The following is a 25,177-nucleotide window of genomic DNA, read 5'->3' as shown; positions in this document are numbered from 1 at the left end:
AATTTAATACCGACGGTAGTTAAGTGGCTTCCCTATAGGATAGGTCCATGGAAATTTAGCGAAAGTCCTGTCAACCTGATTGGCTATATCCTAGCATCGGATACGTGGTTTCCGTACCACTAGGCCGTACAACGAAGTAAACAATAAGTGACATTAACGGAGGGATATTAAAATGCCATTCCTGCAATGTACCGATATGCGAGAGACATCGGGCAGCCATATTGGATTACTTGCGCGTGTCGCTCCGGTTACATTGCGCACGCGACTCGACCACACGCACGCCATCTAGCGAGCACCACTTTGAATATCGAACGTGACTTATTGTTTCACCGTAACCACCTTGTCGGGAATTGTTAGACAAACAACATAAATAAAATAAATTTGATTTAAAAATCCTAAATAGGTATTTAATTATTAATACTACAAAAAAGCCAATTCTTTAGAGCACTCTTATTTCAAAATACATCCCTATATTCCTCCCCCCCCCCCCCTAGATGTGGAATAAGATGTGGAAGAATGTTTTTCCATTAGGATAAGTAATATGTGCGCCTCCTTTGCAAAGCTGAAAAATTTATAAGCCAACGAAACCCATGTAATTTATAAAGACGTAAAATTTACTCTACTACATCTATAGACTCTGAAGGTGGACTTTCAAGGTGGTAGAACCCTTTGTGGTTTGACTCCAGCGGCACCACCGTCACATCTATTTCTGCCTTATAACTGCAGCATTAAGCGCTGCTGTGTTCTGGTTTGAAGAGTGTGGTAAGGGAGACATGCTTTTCCGAGGTGTTCCAGCTTAATCCTCAGGGGTAGCGGCGCATCTGTGGCCGATTTTGCCATAAGTTGCCAAAATATTATCCTAATATTATCCTATTTTTCTTTTGTTTTATCAGAGTGAATCCAATTGATTTGTAAAGGACGTAATAAATCTAATTTTAGTCTTGTCAGAGCATACTTACTTTTCAATTTAACTGAATCGGTATTGTATAACAATACGAATAACACACTAACAGTAGCTCTGATATAAATCCTGTACCGCAACAAGCTAAGAAACTCCCTTAGGATCTTACATGTAACGCTATCACCAAAGAAGGTCCTATCTCCATACTTAGATACTCGAATTTAGTCGTACTGCGAATACAACACTGTTCAAAATTCTTCCCCGTTGCGACCAAAAACGTCCTTTCGACTTCATCTAACAATATAAAGGGGTGAAGTGAGACAATCGTAAAGTTTAATAATAATTACATTCTCAACTCTCCTCCCAGGTTGTGCACAATAATTAACCGTTCAGAATTACTTAGCCGAAATAATTTAATGTGACGTACGGAGAATAAAGGTATATGTATGATGTAGAGGGAAATAAGAATCTGTTGTCACACATTTTTGTGTTAACTATGTTGTATGCGACTATGGAGATGTTTCTTTGAAATGAGATCTTAATTGCATTAAAAGTATCGATTCTTTTACGTATGAAATATGCGATATTGTCGAATATATTACATTAAAATACTTCACATATACGCACATACTACATACATACATGTAAGCCATTCAAAAGAAAAACTATTACAATATAACGAGAATATTGTAACTACTACTTTCGATAAAACTATAAAAATACTTGTACTCATTGGATCATTATAATTTTAAAGATTCTGATTTTCTATGGAGGTTACCTCTTTTTTAAGCCTTAATAAAATAAGAAATAAGTAATACGATGTTATTTCTGTTTCGTATGTTTACATTTCGTATGTTTTGTATTCATGGAAATTTCCACTCTGTTCTTAATATTTAAAACTGGCGTAAAGCGAGATTTAGATTAGCTCAGATATTTGGCAGCAAACATAATAAGATCCCTTAACTCATTACAAAGGTTTGAATAAGGAAGTTCATGTGTTATTTGTCATGTTTTGTCTCTGTGGGGCAAAACAACCCCTTGTTCTAGTTGTAATTTACATACGGAATCACAAGCCGGAATAATGTGTTACATGCATGTGTTTATGGTTAAGCGTTTCCGAGATGTTTGTTTGAGTACCTAAAATTTTAGAAAATAAAACTTTTTGCTATGTTATACCTTTGAATTATATTCTTACGCATTAAATTAGAATATTTCTAATGGTGCCAGTGGTGATTAAATAAAAACTAAAGTAATATGACTACAATTGTTAGGTACAGCAACACACACTGTATTATCTCTCTCTTTATTGTTCCTGAAGTGAAAACTTCTTTAGCGACGTTGTTGAAAAACTCGCATCAGGACACATGGCCTCATCGAAAATTCGTAAGACGGCAAAACAAACTGCAAAAGTCAAGATGTCATCCGGTGTCACCATAGAAAAAATATGTCAATGGGTGTCAGTTGCATTTTTTATTTATCATATTTTATTACTCGGTTATAGGGTTCGTACACAAAACTGCGATGCGACGTCGCATCGCAAAAATCTGCGAGCTCCCTCGACGCATCGCAAGAACTTGCGAATTGATTCGCATCGCACAGTGGTTGTTGTTGTTGGTCACCCTGAGAGACGCTACGCCGCACGATATCGCATCGCAGCAATTTGCATCGCAAGTTTCTGCGTTGCGAATTCGCATCGCGTCGCATCGCAGTTTTGTGTTCGAGCCCATAGTCGTCACAATTTAATAGGCCCATTTTGACACATGCCATCGCTAGGCTCTAAGCATGTGACATACGAATCGATAACCAAAGAAACCAATTTTTACGACAAATCGATTACAACCACACATCGTATTGATTAAATTATTTAATATTTTGTAAACAGAATATTTATTATATATTTTTCTAAATCATCTAAATATTCAATAAAAAGGAGAAAAGAAAATAAATTCTAGTGTAATTTAAAATTTCAATCCTTTTTAGAAGATTAAATGTAAGTATCGGTCGTAAACTGTATTTTTTTTCGTTTTATCATTCACTAAGTTTCGATTATTTCAAAGTTAATCGATTATGGTTTCTTTCGAATGCTTTGAAGCTGCAAGCTCTAACCGTCACGTGGTCGTAATTTCCCTACTAAAAAGTTAGTTAAAGATATTAATGACATTGGGATGGCATGTGTCAAAATGGGCCTATTAAATTGTGACTACTATAGGTTTCGAAAGTTTTCACTTCTGCTGATACTTCCGGAGTGCAACCCTTTTTTTAATTATTACATCTTTAATATATGATTTATCAATATTGTCTATGACTAAAAGAATTCGTATTTCAGAAAGAAATAAGTAAATAAGTAATCGTTACAAAATTACAGTAATAACACAAATTGTACCTTTCAAAGTTTAGAGCCAAAAATTCTTCGACTCTACTTCAAGTCCCATTACTTTCCATTAAAAGTTACTTTCCGTAATTTCTATTCCTCGATACGCACAGGGAACCGAAATAATATAAGTCATATCATGCAGCTGCTAAGAGTTGGGGATATAAAAATTATTTATAGGTATGCAGTTAAATTTTTAGGTACGCGCCGCCACATCGGGAACTTTGCAGAAAAATGAAAAATTACCGGTCAGGGAGCGGCGACCGCAAAAACATCGCATAAGGAACAACTAATGAAAGCTTAGAGCCATTCGCATAAATCTCCCTTACATTTTTAATACCAATATATCCGTCGAGGGGAGCTTCCGCCGGGGAAAGAAAAAATGTAACCGAAAAACAAAACATTCGCGGACTCTCGCGTTTATATCTTATTTAAATACCAGATGTTGTTCGCTTATAAATGTGGATATTTTTTAATCGGTGCCGTACCGGGGACATAATGGTATCGGCCGATCTGCCGTCAGCTGGTATGTAGATGTACAGGAGTTTATCGTGTTCGGTGGCTAATTTAAAAATCCCCCGTTCGGGGATTGTTCGCATTGCACGCCCCGTCATCTCGGCTTGGCAGCGTGATATCTCTCTTGACCCGTATATTTTTTATTCGCTTCGTTACCTAAGCTTTTTCGTATCGTATTGAATCTCGAGGAGTCGTGTAGTCTCATTAAAATAATACAGGGCTACCGGATAATCTTATCCGGTGTGTTTCGATCGCAGATTGGGTGCGCGTGCGTCGATAACACCGCGAGTTATTCCGACCGTGCACGCTCGATACACTACTCCTTTTTAGTTCATTTTGCGGCGACATCTTCATTATTTGTACCTCTACTACAAACAATATGAGTATTATAAGGAAGAGTGTATAACAACCATAAACTTCGTCGCGACTAACGAACTGAATACTCGTATAAGTAATAATATATTCATGAAATTATACATGTTACACAATACATGGAAAAATCTTCGCATCTAATAAAGTACTGGTAGAAAGCGTACTTTTTATGACGAAGACACATCAACGCCTGCTCACGGAAATCCACCCTTATTACTAGGGTTAAGGGGTGAACTCTGTGTAATGGTTGCAAAAATTTGATGTTCTAAATTTCACACATAATAAAGGGAAGCAATTCTTATGATTATTAGCGTAGAGACTGCGGGAATAATCCTCCGCAGTGACATCGCAGTGTGACATAATCCGGAAAAATCTAATAACAATAAAATAAAATTGCTGCCGGTTTGTAAATTTAAAAAGCATAGGGAAGAAAATTCGTTTTCCGCGCCATGACAACCATTATCGTTACTTTGAATTTGCCTTTTTAGGATATCGCGAATTCAGTTAATGTTGGATGGCAGATAAATTATTTTGTACAACAAAGTGAACGACGTTAAGATTGTACAATATTAGTAATATTTCGGGCCAGTTACATAATCTTTGCGTAATCCTCTTGAATCTCATTTTGCCTTATTCCCACTTCTGTTTCCGTTAAAACATTAAATCAACGATATTACTTAGCTTTATAGCATTATTCGTTGTGAAATTACTGTTAAAATTTCACCTTAAGATCGACAGAGACTTCCTTCATTTCGTTCGTTTATAAAAGGGCCAAAAGCGATTTGAGGGCGAGCGGAATCCTTACCTTTGTTTCCCTTTGCAAAGGCCCATTTCGGTCGCGTTCACCTCGACGCCCGTTTAAATAATTTTCCTGGTTTTGAGTCGTAAATTTTAGGCAGACTTTAATTGTTACTTTAACTGCAAGCTCAACTTAGTTTTCGCGAATGCGGGGGCCGTGAAAATATGTCTTAATTCGCACACCCTATGACTTATGTATTTCATGGTGAAATTAAACCGTTTCTTTGTTTGTTATTAATTAGAATAAATCAAGTTTATTCTGGGTGATTTAGTGACTTTCAATTATTTATTTTAATTGCATAAAATGTTTGCGCGTAATAGATACTTTATTTATTTAAGTACTACTACTAATACTTTATGATACTTTGTTTTTAAAAGAACTTGATGGAATATTAAAAAAAAAAAAACAAATGTCGTCGTGAATTTTATTTGTAATATTCTCGTGTGTTGCACTAATATTAATTTCTTGAATACAAATACTTAAAATTTGAATAACAATGAGACCTCTCGATATGATTACGTAGCTAAGGGTGCGAGTACATTCCAAATTTAAATATTGTTGCTTTTGCTGAGTGCACAAAATTGAAGAGAAATACAATTTTCCCGCGACCCTTCCGAAGTCAATCGTATTGACTACTAAGAAAATAAGAATAAACGACTTTTATCTCTGAAAAGTGATAGAAGTATAGTCTGATCTTTAACCGATCTGCTTCTAAAGTGAAGTTGTTTTAGCGTTTTGGATATGGAAGTCAGCAGATTTACATATGGGGCGAGTATCTTAGTCCTCAAAACTGGCAAGGCATCTGTAATTAGCTTCAAGTAAAACCCCTTTCTATAATAGAGTTAGTAAAGTAAGGTGGTAGAACCCTTTGTGGTTCGACTCCAGCGGCACCACCGCCACACCTATTTGTGCCTAATAACAGCAGTGTTAAGCGCTGCTGTGTTCCGTTTTGAAGGGTGTGGTAAGGGAGACGTACTTTTCCGAGGCGTTCCAACTTAGTCCTCAAGGGTAGCGGCGCATCTGTGGCGGACCTCAGGCAGGAATATCTAATCCTATCTGGGGTTGATTACAGATGTCCATGGGCGGCAGTAGCCACTTACCATCAGGTGGACTGCATGCTCGTCTGCTACTCCTACATTTAAAAAAAAAAGTTACCAATATCCATGGGTGGCAGTGACCATTTACCATCAGATGCACTCCATCATCGTTTCCTGCTTCAATCTTAAAAAAACTCACAAGTTACAATACATATGCATAAGTATCGTAAAATACGAAACGATTACGATATCAGTTAATTACTTGGGGCCATTATTAAATTGCGTAACCAAAATCGATCCTTTTGTTTATGGGTTTCGATCCTTTCAATCATCTATCAGCCATTGAGTTTCGGTATAATAATAATTGTCCATAATTATATATTCCCTTGAACGGCGCATCAGTTTTATTGTTATTTTATTTATAAAGTAATAATTTTTTCATCGAACTCGACTCTATCAGGTTTTTTAATTTGATTTATTCGATATGATGATCGATTTAATAACGACCAAATGTTCCGCTTTTTGCTTTCTTATATGGTTTAATGTTGTAAGTTACATTGAGATTTTTGGTTTGTAATTTGGATGGCTTAATTTCATAGATGATCCTTTGTAAAGTATAGTCTTCCGGCAAGAGGAAAAGATACCGCTTTCAATCGATCATATATCTATCGAAATAAATTTAAAGAAATAGTAAAAATTTGGAAAAAAAATACATATAAACAAAGTAAACAGAGCTCAGAGCGTAAACAGATCATCTATTGAACTTTGCTTATCATCACTTTTCGAAATCTTAGAAACACACCAGCTCTAAAATCGAACAACCAATCAAAAATCTCACTATTTTCGCGTCACTATCATTGCACTACTTATCAAGCATGAAACAGTGAGATAGATCTCAAAGCAAGTATTTAGGACGCAAAGACCACCGGGAGCACCTTTTGTTGAGACTACTCGCAAATCGCGAGATGCGCTGATACGACGCATACCGACGCCGACCCTTAATGGCGGTCCCTCGGCGGAGGTAATTTACGTCTCATGTGCGAAACCACTCTTAACTAAAAGCCCTCTAAATTACACCACATCGGGATTGATTCGAAATTAATCTCTCAAAGATCGAGACGAGTTTTTGCGGGATAAAAATTGATATGGAAAAACGGTTTAACCATACAGGTATACCTATTATACAATATCTCGTGATATTGGGTGTTATTATGTCTTGTGTTATTAATTAAATTGTAAAATTTCTAGTTCTTTAAATCACTTATATAGACTATTTCAATAAATCTAAAGATGAATATAAAATTATAACAAACTAAAACAAAAAAGTACTGTTAAATGAGGTTCCCATAAGTTTGAAGTGTATGATAGATATGACGGACTGATACATTAGCGCATTTACTCGTATAATCAAGCCCAGAATCTATTTTTCATAACTTACTTATTAGACGTCATATACCGCAGTAGCAAATACGAACGACATTATCGTCGAAGCATTGTAAAATATCGCGTAGAATATCTAAAAAATTACAAAAAGACAATGAAACAGCGACAACTCGGTACAGGTCTACAGGACAACGTTTCAATTTACAAGATCATGGGTAGAGATAGGCTCGGAGACTCATACTGGCTTCTTGGGGCTTATTACATAGCATGCGAGAGTTAACTTGTCCCTCTTATCATCGAGATTATTGTTTGTCGATACGGTACGCAACCAGTTGACCAGCTTCTTTGTCCGTTCAAGTCATGTTATATACTGATTACTTGGAATATTCTCAAACTAGTAATCAATTAAATCGTCTTTGTGCCTGCAGGGTATTTTTCTAATTTTCACATCAAAGACTTTTTTCTTTATCGGAGAACTTGTATTTGGTTGAACTTTATCTAAGATAACTATAACAAATTTGATAAAGCTATGATTATTTTTGCCTTCAAAATAATTAGTAGGTTGGCTGGAAAATAAACTTTACGCCATAGACAAATACTTTACTTTTACATATTAGTATTATTACCTTACGCAAAATTACGTTCTATAATTAAATGTTAATCCAACTACTTATTGTTTCCGATTTCAAAACAAAACAGTAAGTAGGTAGGTGCACATACATTAACATTGCTATGCAGGTTTCAATTAGAATGTTCGTATCGAATCGACTTAAATAATTACCAACCTAACAGAATTATTAAACGAAACAATTCTTGCCTTACCGAACATGATAGTTGCGGGCCCGGTAATGCTGTTATGACTTTAATTGCATCCAGCTATATTGCAATACGCCCGAACGACCCCTCCAATGTTTGTGTCTACTTTCTTTCGAACAACGTCTTGAATTGGCCGGGTAATAAACAATATGTTAAATGAAGTATTTCAAAGTTCAAGACTTATGATGATTATTGTTGTTGTTTTTTAATGTGATAAATAAATTTGTTTAAGTAGTGAAGAACGGATTTAGGCCTTCTATAGTGGTGTGAGTTTGATGTCAGTACATGCAATAGTACTTTTGATTAATTTTCTAATAAGTTCAAGTCTTTAATTTATTGATAGGTATACATGCTTGAGAACTTTTGATAATATTCTTTTCTTCTTTTGACAATATGAAAGATATTATGTTTTTAATGTTTCTAATAAATTTATTTTTCATTTTAATTATGGCCAAATTTCATTTTAATTAATTATTCTTATTGTAAATGTACTCGTAAAATACACACAACTTGCGTAACAAAAAAAATCCTAAATATATAAAGGCAATTAATATGTATATCAAATAAATAGAAATATCAAAATCATCATCATCGTGTCAAAATCAAAGAGTCCTGCGACATCACGAACAAATGTTTGTAACAGTGTTCCCAACTCAAATGAACTCAATCTCCTCACTGTCTAATTATAAGGGTTTTAAGCCAATTCTAGTAGCAATGCGTAAGACAGTGCAATATAGGTAGGTGCTAACAACACAAGTTAATCAGGGTGATCCCTTACGAGCTCCATTAGATAGACGAGTTAGGCACCTAATTGAATGAGGGACCGAATTAAACTGTGAACGAGCGTGACCTCTTTCTATTCAAATTTCAGTCGTTCTGCTGCGTTCATTTCGTTCATTCACATCTTAGAGGCGAGTAAATCTGTGTTGTATTAGTTGTTCAAACTTGCGGGTTTAATCACAGAGTAATATGTATTATTAATACTTATTAAAAGTAATAAGTTGAATCACGTGATTATGATTCAAATTTATCTGAGACCACGGTGGCTCGGTCAAAGTTGTATAAGGTGTAATTTATACTGAAAGCTATTTAAATGACATTCCAGATAAAGAAAATGAAACATAATGCTTATTCTTGACAATATTAGAATAGACAACAGACCCGGTTTTAATCGAAACTTGTCTGAAAGTTTGGTCAAATTTCTGTTACTACTCTTCAACTTTACATAAAACTTTTTAACTTAATCATTGTACGAGTGTCTGTTAAATTTACATGTTATAGTTATTAACTATGGTTTTTGAGTTATTGCGCTAGTAGCACTAGGTTACTCTGTCACACAAATCTAGACACTTTTTTTAATATACGAAATACCTCTAGATCTCTACAACTGAAATTAAATCTTTTATTTAGTGAAACACACATCTCTATTTACCTAGCGGTTATCTACCTGTCGTCTTTTTTGCATCATCCTATTTGTCTATTCAGAGAGCATATTTCATAAAAATGCTCTTCAAATTTTAATCGACAGGCAAAATATTAATATTAACGAATTAATTATCCGGAAAGCTGATTTTGATTTGTGTTTACTTATTGTAATCAAATAATCGGCGTCTCAAATACCCGAATCGGAACTTGCTCCCCCAATCATTTCCGTCAGGTTAGATTTAATTGAAAGTTATGCAAATCTCTCAATTCGACTCCTTCACAATGGTACCCGGATTCCGAATGAGTTAATCCGTGTTTATGTTCCTAATCGGCCCCTTGCTGACGGCCTTGTTACGGGTTTAGCTCTGTTCATTTATACAATGCCTTTTGTGTACACAAAACCATCTATTTCACTTAAACTTGTTATTTACCTATTTTCTACCCTTTACTTCCTTTCTTTAAACGGTAAACCAAAATACGAAGAAATAACGAAGATGAAATTAAAAAGTATAAGTATTTTATTCCATTTTACACTATTCATGCTAAGTTACCAGCATTACTACTTTTATACTACTAATATTATACAAATAATATTAATTAGTCATATTTTGCGGATTATGAAATAAATTGCGAAAATTAATTGTGTATAATCTACAAAATAACAAAAAATACTCGTACATTGATAATCTTGCTCGCTCTTCCTTGTTGTCGAGATAAATTCTTGTAAAGCAAATCTTTACATTGCGTTCTCATAAATTTATTTATTACTTTATTGTAAACACTACCGTACAGATTGACCATTATTTGCTTCGGTGTCATTCTATGTCCAATGTTTTTGATGAAAGAATAAGATAAGATGACATAGGAAATTTCGTTTTAAAGTAAACATTTATAACTGGAAAATTTTAATGTTTACAAAAGGAACGTTAACCTAATTACGCTTACTTATGGATAGGAATTTAAGGTTAGCAATACATTTGCGTTTATTTTATTTGCGATTAAAGATATAACAATTAATAAAAGGTGATAAAAGGAGGAAGTTATCAATCATAGATAAGACAAATGAGTTTGCAAGGAATTATTTGCAATAACAGCGAAACCACTTGCAAGCTTTTTACGTTTGCAACGTATATTTATTTAACCCTTTCGTAGTAAGTCCTTTACATAGGACAAATTTTCTATTTGGAATATATTACAGATGTTTTATGACAATAAATGGATTCAACTTTCTTTAGTAGAAATATGTTCCTATAAATGCGAGTTTTTCAAATCTCTTATTTGTTGCAGCTGAACTAAAAATGGACGTGCTCAGGGAGCGAGAAGTGAAGGATAACCTGGAGCGGCAACTACTGGATGAACAGAAAATGAGAGGTAAGTTTATTTTAGTCCCTTATAACCTATACGGAATCAAATGTGTAAACTACACAAGACCTATATTAGTTTAAAAAGAAGAATGTTCATTCTAACTTTGTTCTAAGGAATAACAAAACTTGATGTTCCACTTTAAACACTTATAATAGACTAGGTGTTACAATTTAAATTATTAAAGAATCACACAATGCAGTTTATAATAAAATGTTAAACAAAAAAACTAATATTCAAACAGTGAAAATGGATAACGTCGTTCGGTGTTTTTATAAAACTGATATTCTGGTGCACAATAGACTATGACCAATAACCTGGTCGGAAAGAACAAGTAGGGTGTAATTTCAATGCCTTCATAAATCTCGACCACGAGCGCTTCGCATTCGCCAAAATTAACAGGAGATCTTATTACAGGACCATTGTCTTCTTCCTTGCCACGTTATTTATCTACAACATTGAAACTATTATTTTCTCATATTACACGCCGTGTTGTATGTTGCCAATTTTCGTTCCGTGCTCTCGTCCCATTGCCGCCGCCATAATTGTATGCCACATTGCGTTATTGATGTACAATTAATGCATTTTTATGCGTATATTCACACGTTATAAGCACGACTCGGTTCTTATTGTTAGTGGCATCTTCATGTTTGTTTTTTTACTTTCCCAAGCCGTAGCTCGCGTGTTCCAACGTTTTCTTCAATTTATAGGTTCATTGATAGCTTTATGGGTTTCTTTGACGTCTCTGTAATCACTACAATTATGCCGTTTATAAAAGAATTTGCTGTGATACACTGGATTTCATTCTACAATACAATATATCATTTTACAATACTATTTAACTATTATTTAATTAAACTCATATCTGAGCGATAATAAATAAACGCTTCAAATATTAAAATAGAGACACACACACTCACAAATGTATATTAATAAATCTCAACACTAAAACTCCGTGTGTATTTAGTTATTTTGGGAAGATAATACTATGTCATAAATCACAAACCATTCACATTTATACAAATAGATTAAATTAGAGCACTTAACAAATACAAAGGTTATTCGAATCTTAACAATACCACCCTTTCCTTACCATTGCAACATAGCATTTAGCAAATAAAGAAAACGTAACAGAATGAGGGTGACCTTTTTACAAATGTCAAGCAACAAGGCGCCAGTGACCTAGCGCCCTAAGACAAAGGGTTTAATCCCTTCGGATCGACAGCTCAAGCCAATTTCAACTTTAAACGCCAAGCAACAATATCACACTTCAGTTCACTTCAAAGAATTTACATGCTGGAATGACATTACCTTTGCAAATTACGGAAGGTTTCTGTTAATGTTCGAGTCGTATTATAAATCGAAATGTTAATATATAGCCGACAGGTAACAGTAAGGCTGTCACCGGATCTAATGAAACAATTACTGAGCTGGAAACACACGTTCTAATTAACTGCGAGACATGTTATATTTATGTCAAGCGCGACCGTTGCAATAAAATTGTGGGCACAGATAAAAAATGCGAATATTGAACTGTCATTAACAGTTTCCGTCATCATTAAAAAGGAAAAATACGCGGTACTTAGGTACTTGTTTAAAGTAATTATAACAGTTTGCAATGTCTTAAATTAATCGAAGACAGAAGAAAACTTTTTTTTTAAATACTTATACTTCTCGATAAGTTGAACTACCTGATGGAAAATCGTCACCGTCGCGCATAGATAAGTAAAGATACTTCGCCGCCTTGAAATTGAATGAAGCCACAAACGGCTTATTTTAGTAAGTTCTTTTTTTGAATTCTTGACAAATAAAAACATTTTTAGAGCACATTTACGAATAAATAACTAATACTGCGTAATTTATGTAACAAATAAATAAAAATAAATAGTTATTTACAAATATTTTAGGGACATTTTAGCACGGAGACGTGGCAAAACTTTTTTACGCAACTATTTCAATTCTCAAAACTGGGTACATTTTCTTATTAGGAGTGAGTAATCTTTACTAATCTATGCCGTCGCGTATGATCATTTGCAATCACAATGGAGTCGCCAATGCATCGCCAGTTATAAAGGACAGCTCTTTTGCAGTTTTTTAACACACCCATGTCGTAGCAAATATTTAAAACAATTTTTCGTGATATGAGTGATGATTTCATTCTAAATAACTTTATTTGAAAAACATATTTCAAGTGACATATAACATAATGTTAGTGTGTCACAAATGTAAGTAGTTATAAATTGATATCCCGTGTTTGTTTTATACCGTCTGCACACCGACAGTGTTAATGGATTTAATACATTTGACAATGTGCTGTAAAAGCTTTTTGACAACTTTCCGTCGATACTTCCGCGTTATCGGTAGCCTCGCACTGATTAATTTCATTTTGTTCATTCAATCGATAGAATGTCAAACATCGATAATGATAACATAGTTCCGTCGTTAGATAAACAATAATGTTAACTACTGCTACACTATTACTACTTATAAAATATACAGGAGTATTTTGGTTTGAGGTTGCGTGTAGCACGGTCCTTTTTGCCGCGAACGTGCATGATGTGGAATGAACTTCCTCCCGAGGTATTCGAGGAGCGCTATTACATAGGGCTTCTTCAAAAAATGCAAAAAGAACTCTTCTTCATAACCCTATATGCATCAGCGTATCCTCTGATATTGCAAATGTCCATAGACAACAGTAACTACTTTGTATCAGGTCTTTTTTATCGCTAGGTTTAATAAGAATAAAAAAATCACAACTCTAATGTAGGGCAATGAATGCGCGTGTATTAAAAACCAAGTTCCCAAACTACCAGCTATTTATTTATTTTACTCAAACTATATTGTTGAAAAGCATATTTCTCAAACTATATTGTTGAAAAGCATAGCGGTGACCGCATCTATGTGGCGATACAACAAAGAGGTAAATTCGGATCCCATACATATTTCACACGGTGAATGAACTCGATTGCGACGTGAGCAATACTGTTAATTGCCAAAAACCAATCATCAGATAGCGCGCTATGTGTCGACGCTATGAAATACGCCTTTAGTTACAAAAGCTTACGCTGCACTCACTGTTCACGGCAGTACGTTACTGGACGCAATCAAAAATACAAAATACTATTCCCCTCCGTATCGGGCGGCGATCTTAGCGGCATAATTCGATTTCCGAAAGGATAAATGGCCAATTAACGTAATGATTTCGTAAAAAAATCCACGTAACGTCCATTTACGAAGGAGCTTTTGGAGCATTCAAATTTTATCCCTTATACTCGTAGTGGGTCGTGTGGACCAATAACAATCAATCAGGGAGGTCGATCGCAGTCCGCCATGAAAATTGGAATAGAGCCCGCCGAGCCTAATCAACGTCCACGAAGCATACGGGCATTCATAATAGATATTGTGTTGAATGGTCCAGTATCGTATCGGAATCTAGTGCCGTAGTAATGCAATGCGCTTCCATTTAAATGGGGGTGACTATACTCACAGGCAGCGTAGTGCATACGTTTACTGTGCATACGTTTACTTTGGTGTTTATAGGATGTACAAATTTACACAACGTTTCGTTTTACTTAGTTCGGCGCTGAATAATTATATTTAACATTATTTTACGTACACCTAGTTGAAGATTTGTGTTTAAGAACACGTTTTCGTCATTGTTTATATTGTCCTCCTGATGGACACAGATCTCTCTGATGGATAGGATTTTATACCATAATCTAATACGTGAGGCAAGTGCGGTAAACTTTTACGGTGTGTTAAGAAGTTTTTTAAAGAACAGACAAACTAGAAGATTTCCTTGCAATAAAGTCCCTGCCTTAAAAAAAGTAAATTTTAAAAATGAATCTGGAATGCGAACCTGGCCTCTTAGATTAATAAGCTAGATTTATCACCACTGAGATCGCACTTCACAATATTCTGACTTTAAGTAATTACACATTAATTAGGTACTCGAACATAACAAATTACTAGACATTTAATTTATACTGAAAATATAAAGATTGTTGCAAAGTTGCAAAGTTCAACTAGCTTTATAACTAGGATAATTGAATAAAGAATCCCTCGTTCGATCATTTTGATTTATTCGTTTATAATTGACTCAGACTCAGCCATGTCTGCGTACAAGTACAACCCTTAAGGTTGCCTGCTCCTTCATTACCGAAGGATCTTAGGGAGATAGTTCGAGGGGTCGCAGGCGAATCCGTAGTTTAACTCTGTGATATTAGAAGGAAGTTTATACACATTTGAATTTACCTGCATTTGAAGATATATTAATATGTTACTTTGGTCTGATATAGTACTTAAAGTAGTCATTTTTTGTAGGGTATGATAAATCCATAATAAAACAAATAATGAAACAAAAAGATCCAGTACAAATATCTTAGTTAGTCTATTAGATCTAGTCTAGTCTAGTCAAAGATTAAACCTGGAGCTTAAAGCATAGCAGACTAATAAGATGACTATTTTATTATAATAATCAAGTAAATTATTAAATAATTAATTTATAAAGTAATTTCAAGTTAAGAGTATTGTTTTACTGCAATATTAAAAACAAAGAAAATAAGGATCTCATTATATATGAAACAAATTTCAATATTGAGAAATGTAGAGCCTAATAGAGTATGATTGAAAGCAACAATATACTTACTGACTTGTTAATTACATGAAAATTCATAATGAAATATTTCTCATGTAACCCAAATATTCGTATCCGTATTTGATGTCTGCATTCGAGAGGAGGTATAACTGGCATTGTGCTCGAGATTGCGTAATTAAATAACATGAGGCCGTAACATCACGGGCGTCTTAAAAGGGTTCGCAGTGGAAATGTTACGCCAATTATGCCAACATTATGTACGGAATTGAGGGTTATTGATATCTATCCATTCCGAGTTGGCGAATTGAGTGAATACGTGTTTTAATCATACGTACGTCTTTGATTAGGTATGGAAAGTCATGTGGGAGCACATAAAAATATATCTCGGTAGTGAGATGGCGAATACAGTAATTAAGATCGCCAAAAACAATAATTAAGATCGCTTCACTGAGAAATTTGTCAGGGATTTTAATTTCTGTTTAAATTGTAACTTACGCAAAAAATACTATGTTTACATATTAAACAGCGCATAAGTTTCTACCCACCACGTCATTAGGGTGAACTTTTGCTAATACGTTAAGTAAGTAATGGTCAAATAAAGAAATATAGATTGTATAAAGATGTCTGAGACATTAAAATACTAGACTTAAGTCTCCCTGTGATTTGTAAACAGTACCCTTAGTATGAGTTTTACGTTTTGACAAAAATGACTGGTTTTGTTTTTGTTTCCGTATTTCCGTATTTATATATTGCCAATCAGTTCTGATACAATCCGCTAAAGGCGCAGATTGGAAATGTGTGGGCAAATACGTAAACAAATACCAAAACATTCATTTTTGTAAAAACGTAAAAACTCAGTACAAGGGTACAGTAATCGACTTTAACGGTCATATAAATACCAACCATCACAATACAACCATTCACTTTCATACGTGAAATAATGGCAAAATCTCGAATCAGTTGTCTGTTTAATCTATCTCTATAAATTAATTACAGAAATGGAAGTTAAAATAACACAGGCATCATTAAATTACGGTTTCGTATCACAATAATTGCATCGATGCGTCATTAAAGCTTGTTATCTGTCGAAATGCTGTATTTCGAAGCATTGATCATGAAACATAATATCACTATTCTCGTGTCTATCGGGAGCGTGTACACACAATGGCACGTTGCGACGACGTTTAACGTTACGATGTCGTGTCGTGGAACTCTACGACGTGCATCGTAAAAAGTCATGACATCGTGAAAATTAGTCAACTAAACATGCGCTTTTTTCCAAGATATTTTGTATCATTTATTAATATACTAAGTACTTCCATTTTTCAATAAACAATTTGAATGGTGGTAACGACTAAAAAAAAGCGCCGGACTGCATCGCCAATTTTCATTTCAGATTTTTATGACGTCATAGATTTCCACGACACGACATCCCAGTGATATAAAACATCGCTACATCAAACCAGACGACACGACGTCGTCGTCGTATCGTGTGTGTGAGTTTTAGCCCTATTGCATGCAGTATCGCGATTCGGACAGGCCAGTGATCAAATTCAAATGAAACTGTTTTACTCAAACAATCGTATCAACACACATCATACTCCGTACGCGCTATTGTTTAACTACCTGATGCTTGCACCCCAATGGAGTTTCCTGTTACATTTGTGCTAATCTAAACACTAGTCCATACATGTGGGTATAGATAGTTCATGTTAGAGATAGGTTTATCGTTGATATTAATAACTCAGTTTTATGCAATGTAATTTTAAATGTCATTATAAGGCAAGAGTGGACAATTTTCAGTAATTTCTAAAAAATAAAGAGATGTTTTAGTGTCCCTACGAAGACCACATTTATCACAGAAAAACGCCGTTTTTGAATACCTTAAGAATGTTTCATAAACCATAAATATGAATTATAAAGCGTCAAGTCGACTTGTAGTTTTTATAATTCCTATTAACGCCTCGTTATCCACACCTTTTATGAAATACAAAAATTAAAGTGATGTCACAGAACGTACATCATTTACTCGAGTGCTAAAAATACACTTAAAGTGCTTAGCAAAGAGGTCATAATTAATAGGGTAATATAGGTACCGCGCCACCGCATATGTCCTACAATTATCGGCAAGCATTAAAATTATGTATTGTGGTAAAATGTTAATAAGATTAGTATCAATTATCATTAAACAAGGGAAGTAATAAATTAGAGCAATTTAAAAATGCATCACTTTTTCTTCATTTATGTTAAATAGATCGCATACTGTGAAGTAGAGTTTTTATCAATGCAATAATTAAATTCATTAAATTGTCGGGAGTTAGGTAAAGCTTCAGTCATATGAGGCTGCTAGAACCAGAATGACCTAACTATATTTTAATGATTTTTGACCTATTTGTTTTTTCGTAATTTAAAAATGTTGTATAGTCCGCGTAAATCTGCTAGTCCGCTCTGAATATAGAAATGAATCGCGTCGCCATAGTAAATTGTATAACTACACCTCCTCGCAACAACTTCGGAGTGGACTATACACTTTTACTTTTCGCGATATTCTAAATCGTGTTTTTGTTGTTAGGCTGGTTCTAACAGCCTCAATTAAATTGATTAAATTGTCGGGAGTTAGGTAAAGCTTCAATCATATGCAGTTTCAATGAACATGTTCGTGTATAATCGCTTCTATTGTTTAGAGGCGTCAGACGGAAACTTCCTATTATAGAGCATCCCTCAATCTAACGGCTTGCATCAACTGGAATAGGCGCTATAAATGAATTTTGGTATTAACCTATTACTGTCCCAAGGTTGCACATACTTCTCACTTATAAGGATTATTAAGAAAAAATAAGATTCAGAAATATTAAGGTTTCGGTCGACTCTACACACCTCTAAACATCATTATTATTGACTACTGAAACAAGTGATAATTAGACAACAATAATATCTTGGACTATTCAAGATATGAAAAAGATTGTATCTGAGAATCGAACCGGTACTATCAGGGTAAGAATTTCTGGCTTCTTTCGCTTACATACTGTCAAATACCAACCCAATAATCAAATCTGTAATAACGACTCCTTTTTGTTTACAAATTAAGCAGAAAATCTACCGATAAGAAACGACTATTAGCAGTCGACTCGATATACTCGTAGGTCGAAAATTCCTTGTGAGGAATTCGCAAATGATTGGTGAAAATACCTGAACTCCTTCACGCAGAGAAGTGAATGAGAAGACAGCAAAAAATGTGCGATACTCGTCGAATGCCAACCGCAACGCGACGAGGCCGGAGCGGAATTCAATCAGGTGCACACATTGGCTAAATGAATTTTACAGGATTCCCAATCCAACGACCTTTGGGTAGTTCGTTAAACTTGAGACTCCGTTGGAGTCACGTGTGTTACGGGTATTAGATCTTAATGAATTAGAAATTATTCGAATAGATAATTTAACTAGGTAATGTCGATCGAATATTTAGGGAACTCCTCTAATTACTTATATATAAACTTATATAGCATAATCTTCATAGTAGCAATGTCGGTTATATTTGTCGTCGTAACCTTTTACTGATTCACTAAAATACCAATTTATTAATATATCAAAATATTTTTAAGTACTACAAACCTTGGCAGAGTAATTAGTTTAAAAAAAACCTATTCGAATACGGTTAAGGCATAGTTATTAATAATATCCTGATGCTCATAATCATTATTTTCTAATAGTTAGAACTTTTTCTAAAACATCGAGTTACAACTAAATAATAAATCGAATAAAACTAAAACAAATACCTCAATTGACGCCACAAAGTACATAAGTCGAGTCGATTCTCGTTACGTTCAAATTAGAGTTCCCGAGGTTCTTTTTGCATTGTGGTATCTGGAAGGGAAGTTGTCGGCGCTACGAAATTTTCGTGGGCGACGTTGGGTAAATATTTGCACTTGAACGGTGCAGTGGTAACGTTTTTTGCTGTTCCGTTGCGGCTAAGGAGGTTTTGTTCTCTTTTATATTCATTTCGCACGACAGCTTATAGCGATGTTCTGATCGAAGTTTCGGATTCATGCTGTTTACGAGGTTTTGATGGAAATTTTCAATTCATATCTCTCGGTTCCTCGCTTCGTGTACGTTGTTGGGTATATGGGTTATCTGGGGGAAGTAATAATCATAGACATGCATTACGTTGTGTCTATATGTACGGCGTTTCGGATTAGTTCTTGGTAACTATAGGGCCGTGCAACTGTGTTCCAGAAGTAAGACTCCTACCCTGACTATTATTTATTTCTGCATACCTGTATTATGTATTTGGTTACATATCAATGCTTGTGACCTGCAACCGCTTGTATAAAGTATATAGCTTTTATAAATAATTCAATTTTTATGTATCTATTTTGGGGCCACGTAATATAGTACATTCCTTGCCTTCCAGACCATTTGTAAGTAGAGAATCTTGCTAAGCAATGAAACAAAGGATTTCGACCAATTTAATATATTGCAAAGCACTAAAAAAGAAGTCTAACCAGTGCTCTCCCAATAACTTTTAAATACGAATAGTTTCCTTACCGATAGATTTCAAATATAAAGATAAATCTTTCCACATTTCCCTTACACATTCACTACTTATCTCGGATAAGGCGGCGGTGTCCACTACGTGACACATTTACAGATTCGCCACCAGAATGCAGGGCACGTCACCACCCCCGCCCACACCACCGCACTATTAAATTGTCACTACAAAAATGTGATCTTAGGAATCCTATATAACATTCAATTAATCATACTGATAGTGTAAATGGACTTGTACGTAAGTAATCTTGGAAAATAATTTAATAATGCTTTGACTATAATCATAATTAAATATATGATAGGTAATTATGATATTGAAATAAAGACAAATAGCGAATTACTTACGAAATAGGCACTGTGTTTTCCTACAATAAATTTCTTTTCAAATTTTCATTTTTTTTTATTAATCCAATTTTAAAATCCTTTTTCTCAAAGACTTGATGTTTCTTACAACCTCTCTTGCATTTCCGACATATCACTAATTATTTACGTAATTTAGTAACTTCCGTAAATCAGCATAAAATTAGTAAATTGAACAACAAAAGGAAGGGAACAAACGCTCAAATCCGATGAGTGGTCGATGTTCTCGTGAAACGAAGCGCAGTATGAGCTTCGGCCGCGCATGAGTAATGGGAATGATTAGATTTAGCCGACTGGTTAGAACTCGCCCTCCCCAATGTATGGACTCATTGCGCTCACAAATATCCACATATACAGACAAAACAATCGCAATTACTAAATAACAATGCTGATGTCTGATTTCTAAAGTAGGTATGGGTACAGTTCCGGTAAATCTCAACACTGTGGTAATAAGAGTGAAGTTGTGTTAGGTTAGGTTAGGTAAGGTTATGGACTCATTGCGCTCATAAATATCCAGATATACAGACAAACAATTACAATTACTTAATAACAACGCTGGTGTCTGATTTCTAAAGTAGGTATGGATACAGTTCCGGTAAATCTCAACACTGTGGTAATAAGAGTGAAGTATGTTAGGCGCTATAGTAGAATTCAAACAAATTTCACCGCTTACAGATTTCACCGCTAAGTACAATCTATACACAAATTCCACATCCAAAACATATTTAAATTTTCTTTATAACTAAGTTTAAAAACATGTAGAATACATACTTGAAACAAGTCAACATGTACCTACAAACACTGAATAAAGTGCAGGTGAAATTCCTCAAAATCGACAATATCCCAACATCGTCGTAATCGTAGTAATGACATGTTTGAAAAACTGAAGAGTCAATACAGGGAGTCAGTACAGCATTACATTTCATTGTTAAAATCAAATGATGTAATAGATATCAAATGAACAGCAAACTAAGAAACTTTTGAAACGACTCAACATGTATAATCACTGAATAAGGCGCGGGTGAAATTCAATTCCGGTAAATCTCAACATCGTCGTAGTAATAGTGAAGACGTGTTAGGAACACTAAAGGCTCTACAGAAGGACTCGATTGAAGGCGAACACATTTCACCGCTAAGTAGAATCCGCTGTTGGGTGAATGCGTAGAACACAAATGGACTACCTTAAAGGAAAACGGATTTTTGTGTCCGTTACCTAAAACGGGGTGGCACGTTTAATTGCAAGGTTCTTTATGACTGAACATTAGTTTTACAGTAGGAAATAAAGGTAATTCTGAATGACTCGGCCATTTAATTAACACAAAATACGTTCTATTGAAATATTTAATAACAATTTGAATAAAGATTGGAAATAAAAATATATATAGGCTATTGAATATCAATATTTTTTGCGGTGGTAATATATTTAAACAATAAATGTATATAAAAACAAGTTTCTGTATCCATTACAAAAAATGAAATGGCACTGGTATTTAATTGAACTGTTTTTGCTGAAACCATATAAAATGAATTGAAATAAAGGCTAAAGATAATCTTCGCTAATCCGACGTTAAGCCAATTGTTTTAAACGACATCTTAATGTAGAGGTATATCTTCTTGATTTTAAGTTTAAAATTTTGAGTGAGCCTACATATATTACATACAGTTTATGACGGTTTACTGTCCATAAATAGACACCCAATTGTTGGTGTTTTCCTTGAGTACGGAACCCAAAAAATCAAACGAGAAGACATATTTAAGCACACATACGTACGAGTATATTTATAACCTAGGCTTAGGATAGGCTTTAATAACGAAAACATTAACGTACACGACGTTTAATTTAACAAACCATCAACATTTACAACGAAATGGAAACCCGGCGAAGGTTTCACAATGTAAGCAAACCTTATAATTACAACTTCTGTAATTACCAACTTGTAGTTGAAGAGAACACACGGAGTAATGATAATCGACGCGTCATTTGTTTATTTTCTGCAACACAGCAATGATTTTCCAACTGTACGTTTTAAGACAATGCAAATAAATTGAAGCTAATTAAGAATTACACAATTAACATACTAATAATTTTAACTATGTATTTACATATAAGTGTACCGTTGATGTGTCAGTATGTAAATATATATGAACTAAAAGGTTAAAATACAATACAAAATATTTAAAATATAATATTTAGCAAATTTAACTTTGCATTTGGAATTTTTGTCCTATTTTTATCGAGAGTTAAAATGGTAACGGTCGTGTACGTGGAAAATCCAGGTTCGAATAATGTCATCAATTTTATACGATACCGTAGCTTTAACAGTGAACGAAAACATCACAAACTTTCATATCTGTGAAATCTACGTTTTCTCAAAGATGCCTTACCTACTACAGCTGGCAGGTGGCAGCTTAACCCGTCCTTTACTGAGCCTAGCAGTGGGACAGTAAACGGTTAACAGGAAATATTATTCAGATTCGCTCATAAGTAATAAATATAACGCGCTAATAAAATCCCAGTAGCGGAAATAATAATAAAATATTACAAGAGCGGGAGGTTTTGTCTAATTAATTTTGTATACATGTTGTGGGGCTGCGTTGTCTTGGGAGTAACATACAATAAGTCGGCGAAACTGAAGACGGTAACAAGATCCACGAGCGCGCTAAATTAGAATTTATGATTGTGTGTGAAATTGTTAGAACAGGTTACAATATAAGGCGTATATTATATTTTCCCGTATTAATGAGTTGTAATCAACCTCCAAAATTTTTACCTTAAGATTTTTGCTATTATGTTTTGGTTGTTGAATGGTTATTGAAATTAGTCTGTTTCTTATATTCCATTAATTTAAGTAGTTTAAGGTTAACGTTTCAATTCTTAACATAGACGTCTGTAAAGAACTAAATGTTAAAATATAGATTCTAGCTACAAATTAAGTCCGGACCATATCACGAAACTTTCAGAAAAAGTTTCAATACTTTATAAACGTTTAATTACGAATTTAAACATAGCAGATTTTGTTGGTGGCTATACTCGTACTTTCAATTTGGGGTTTTTGTAATAATTCGTCTATGATAACGTTCAATAATAGTACGGCATATGAACATGAAGCCCAATAAAGTCTTAAGCAAATTGTTAATTAAATAACCTTTTTTACGTTAACATAAACACCCTTACTTTAAATGTCGCGACGCGGTCGTGTCGACTTCTCCACGATCGAATTGTCGATTTCGCTTCAATCGACTGCACGCGCCATGTGTCGAACGTATCGTGTTTGTAATCTGACACCAAAGTTGCCACACTCTTTATGACGATGATTTGCTAAGAATGGCAATTTCCGATTCTTGGTTTTAGATTTTTGGGTATAAGCATAGTGTCGATCTGTGTGGTGTTATTGTAAACCTACATTCAGATATCTTAAGCGATCGATGGATAGAGTTTTCATTTTTGAAACGCACGACTAAACTTTAGTTAGTAAACTAAATTGTGCGAAAATAAAATTTAAAAGTGCTACGTAGAGCCTGCGTATTAATAATGTTTTACGTACTTCGCGTCTACATATTACTTAATATATAAAATAAACCGTCTATGAAGTTATTTCATACTAAGTAAAAGTATTAATAAATTACGAAGCACGAAATACGAATTAATAAAATTTAAAGAAAAATCTTTTCGATAAGATAATCCCCGAAGGTCCAATTTCTCCAGCGGTTCATTGTTGTGAAGTTGTTTTTCAAACCTTCACTCTAAAAAAAATTGGCTAATACACATAGTTTCACTAAAATCGCTTAAATGTGATGCACGTTGATGAAACGCTATAGTTTTCTTACTCTCTTTAACAATCAATAGCAAATAATTTCATTCCTTAGCTTTGCGTAAATGCACTTCCACATACCATGGAAGTTCGTGCAGCAAAATGCCCTGGAACCAAAACGTAACGAATGTGGATATTCAAATTGAGTAAAATTTGAAGTACATTTTCCAAATTGGCCACTGGAGCGTAGGAACTAGTGAGCCGCGGTTGCGTGTTAGCCGACCCGTTGGGAGTTGGTGTGCTCAAAACTGGCGACACCGAATGACTCAGCTGGCCACCGGAGGCGGAGGGTATAACGTGCCCACCCGTGCGAGCTCGTGTCGCCTATGTCGAAATCCTGTTAACTGTTACAAAGACATCGGATTTTGCAAATTAAGACAAGTTTTTCTGTGAAGAAATATGTTTTCGAAAAATGTATGATTGGTAATTATTATGTTGAATCACATGTGCTATGAAGTAAGCTCCGTAAGCATTTTTAATTGTACTGACTCACATTTTTATTCCCCATAGCTTGCCATAGATCTCTCCTCACAAATGAGGGAGACAAACTCCACTGCGTTGCTTCATATATAAGAGCATATAGAAGAGAAATTTGTTTCTTCTGTTTCATGTTCAGACATTAGTTTAGTAAATGTAATTATACTAAAAAATTAACTACAATATTAGCCACGTACAATCTGCTATTGGTCACTTATTATTTAAGTTTGAAATTTAAAATTACTATAATACGATTATTCTAAAATGCATAGCTTCGAAAAGCTACATAGGTTTTAAGACTGAAATTCTCAAACTCTCAAACCGATATATCTTAAAGGATAGAATTCTGAAATAAAATCTACCACTTCAATCAATTTCGCCATCTTATAACTTCTCAAACT

At 34.5% G+C, this 25,177-nt stretch overlaps 1 protein-coding gene across 14 annotated transcripts in view; it reads left to right on the top strand.

Moving 5' to 3' along the window:
* The window catches only part of dac (dachshund family transcription factor), a 181,079-nt gene that overhangs the window by 124,688 nt on the left and 31,214 nt on the right, over positions 1-25,177 (top strand). For all 14 annotated transcript variants that reach the window (XM_073082541.1, XM_073082533.1, XM_073082542.1 and 11 more), the window contains one exon: positions 10,908-10,991. In XM_073082541.1, coding sequence (XP_072938642.1) covers positions 10,908-10,991 — 84 coding nt within the window. The remainder of the gene's footprint in view (positions 1-10,907; positions 10,992-25,177) is intronic.

This window comes from Epargyreus clarus, unplaced genomic scaffold (genome assembly GCF_041222505.1).
Source record: "Epargyreus clarus isolate Ecla_fem2 unplaced genomic scaffold, WU_Ecla_fem_2.2 ptg000018l, whole genome shotgun sequence".
NCBI classification, from domain to species: Eukaryota; Metazoa; Arthropoda; class Insecta; order Lepidoptera; family Hesperiidae; genus Epargyreus; species Epargyreus clarus.
The sequence above is the reverse complement of the archived record's forward strand: the minus strand, read 5'-3'. Positions and strand labels throughout refer to the sequence as shown.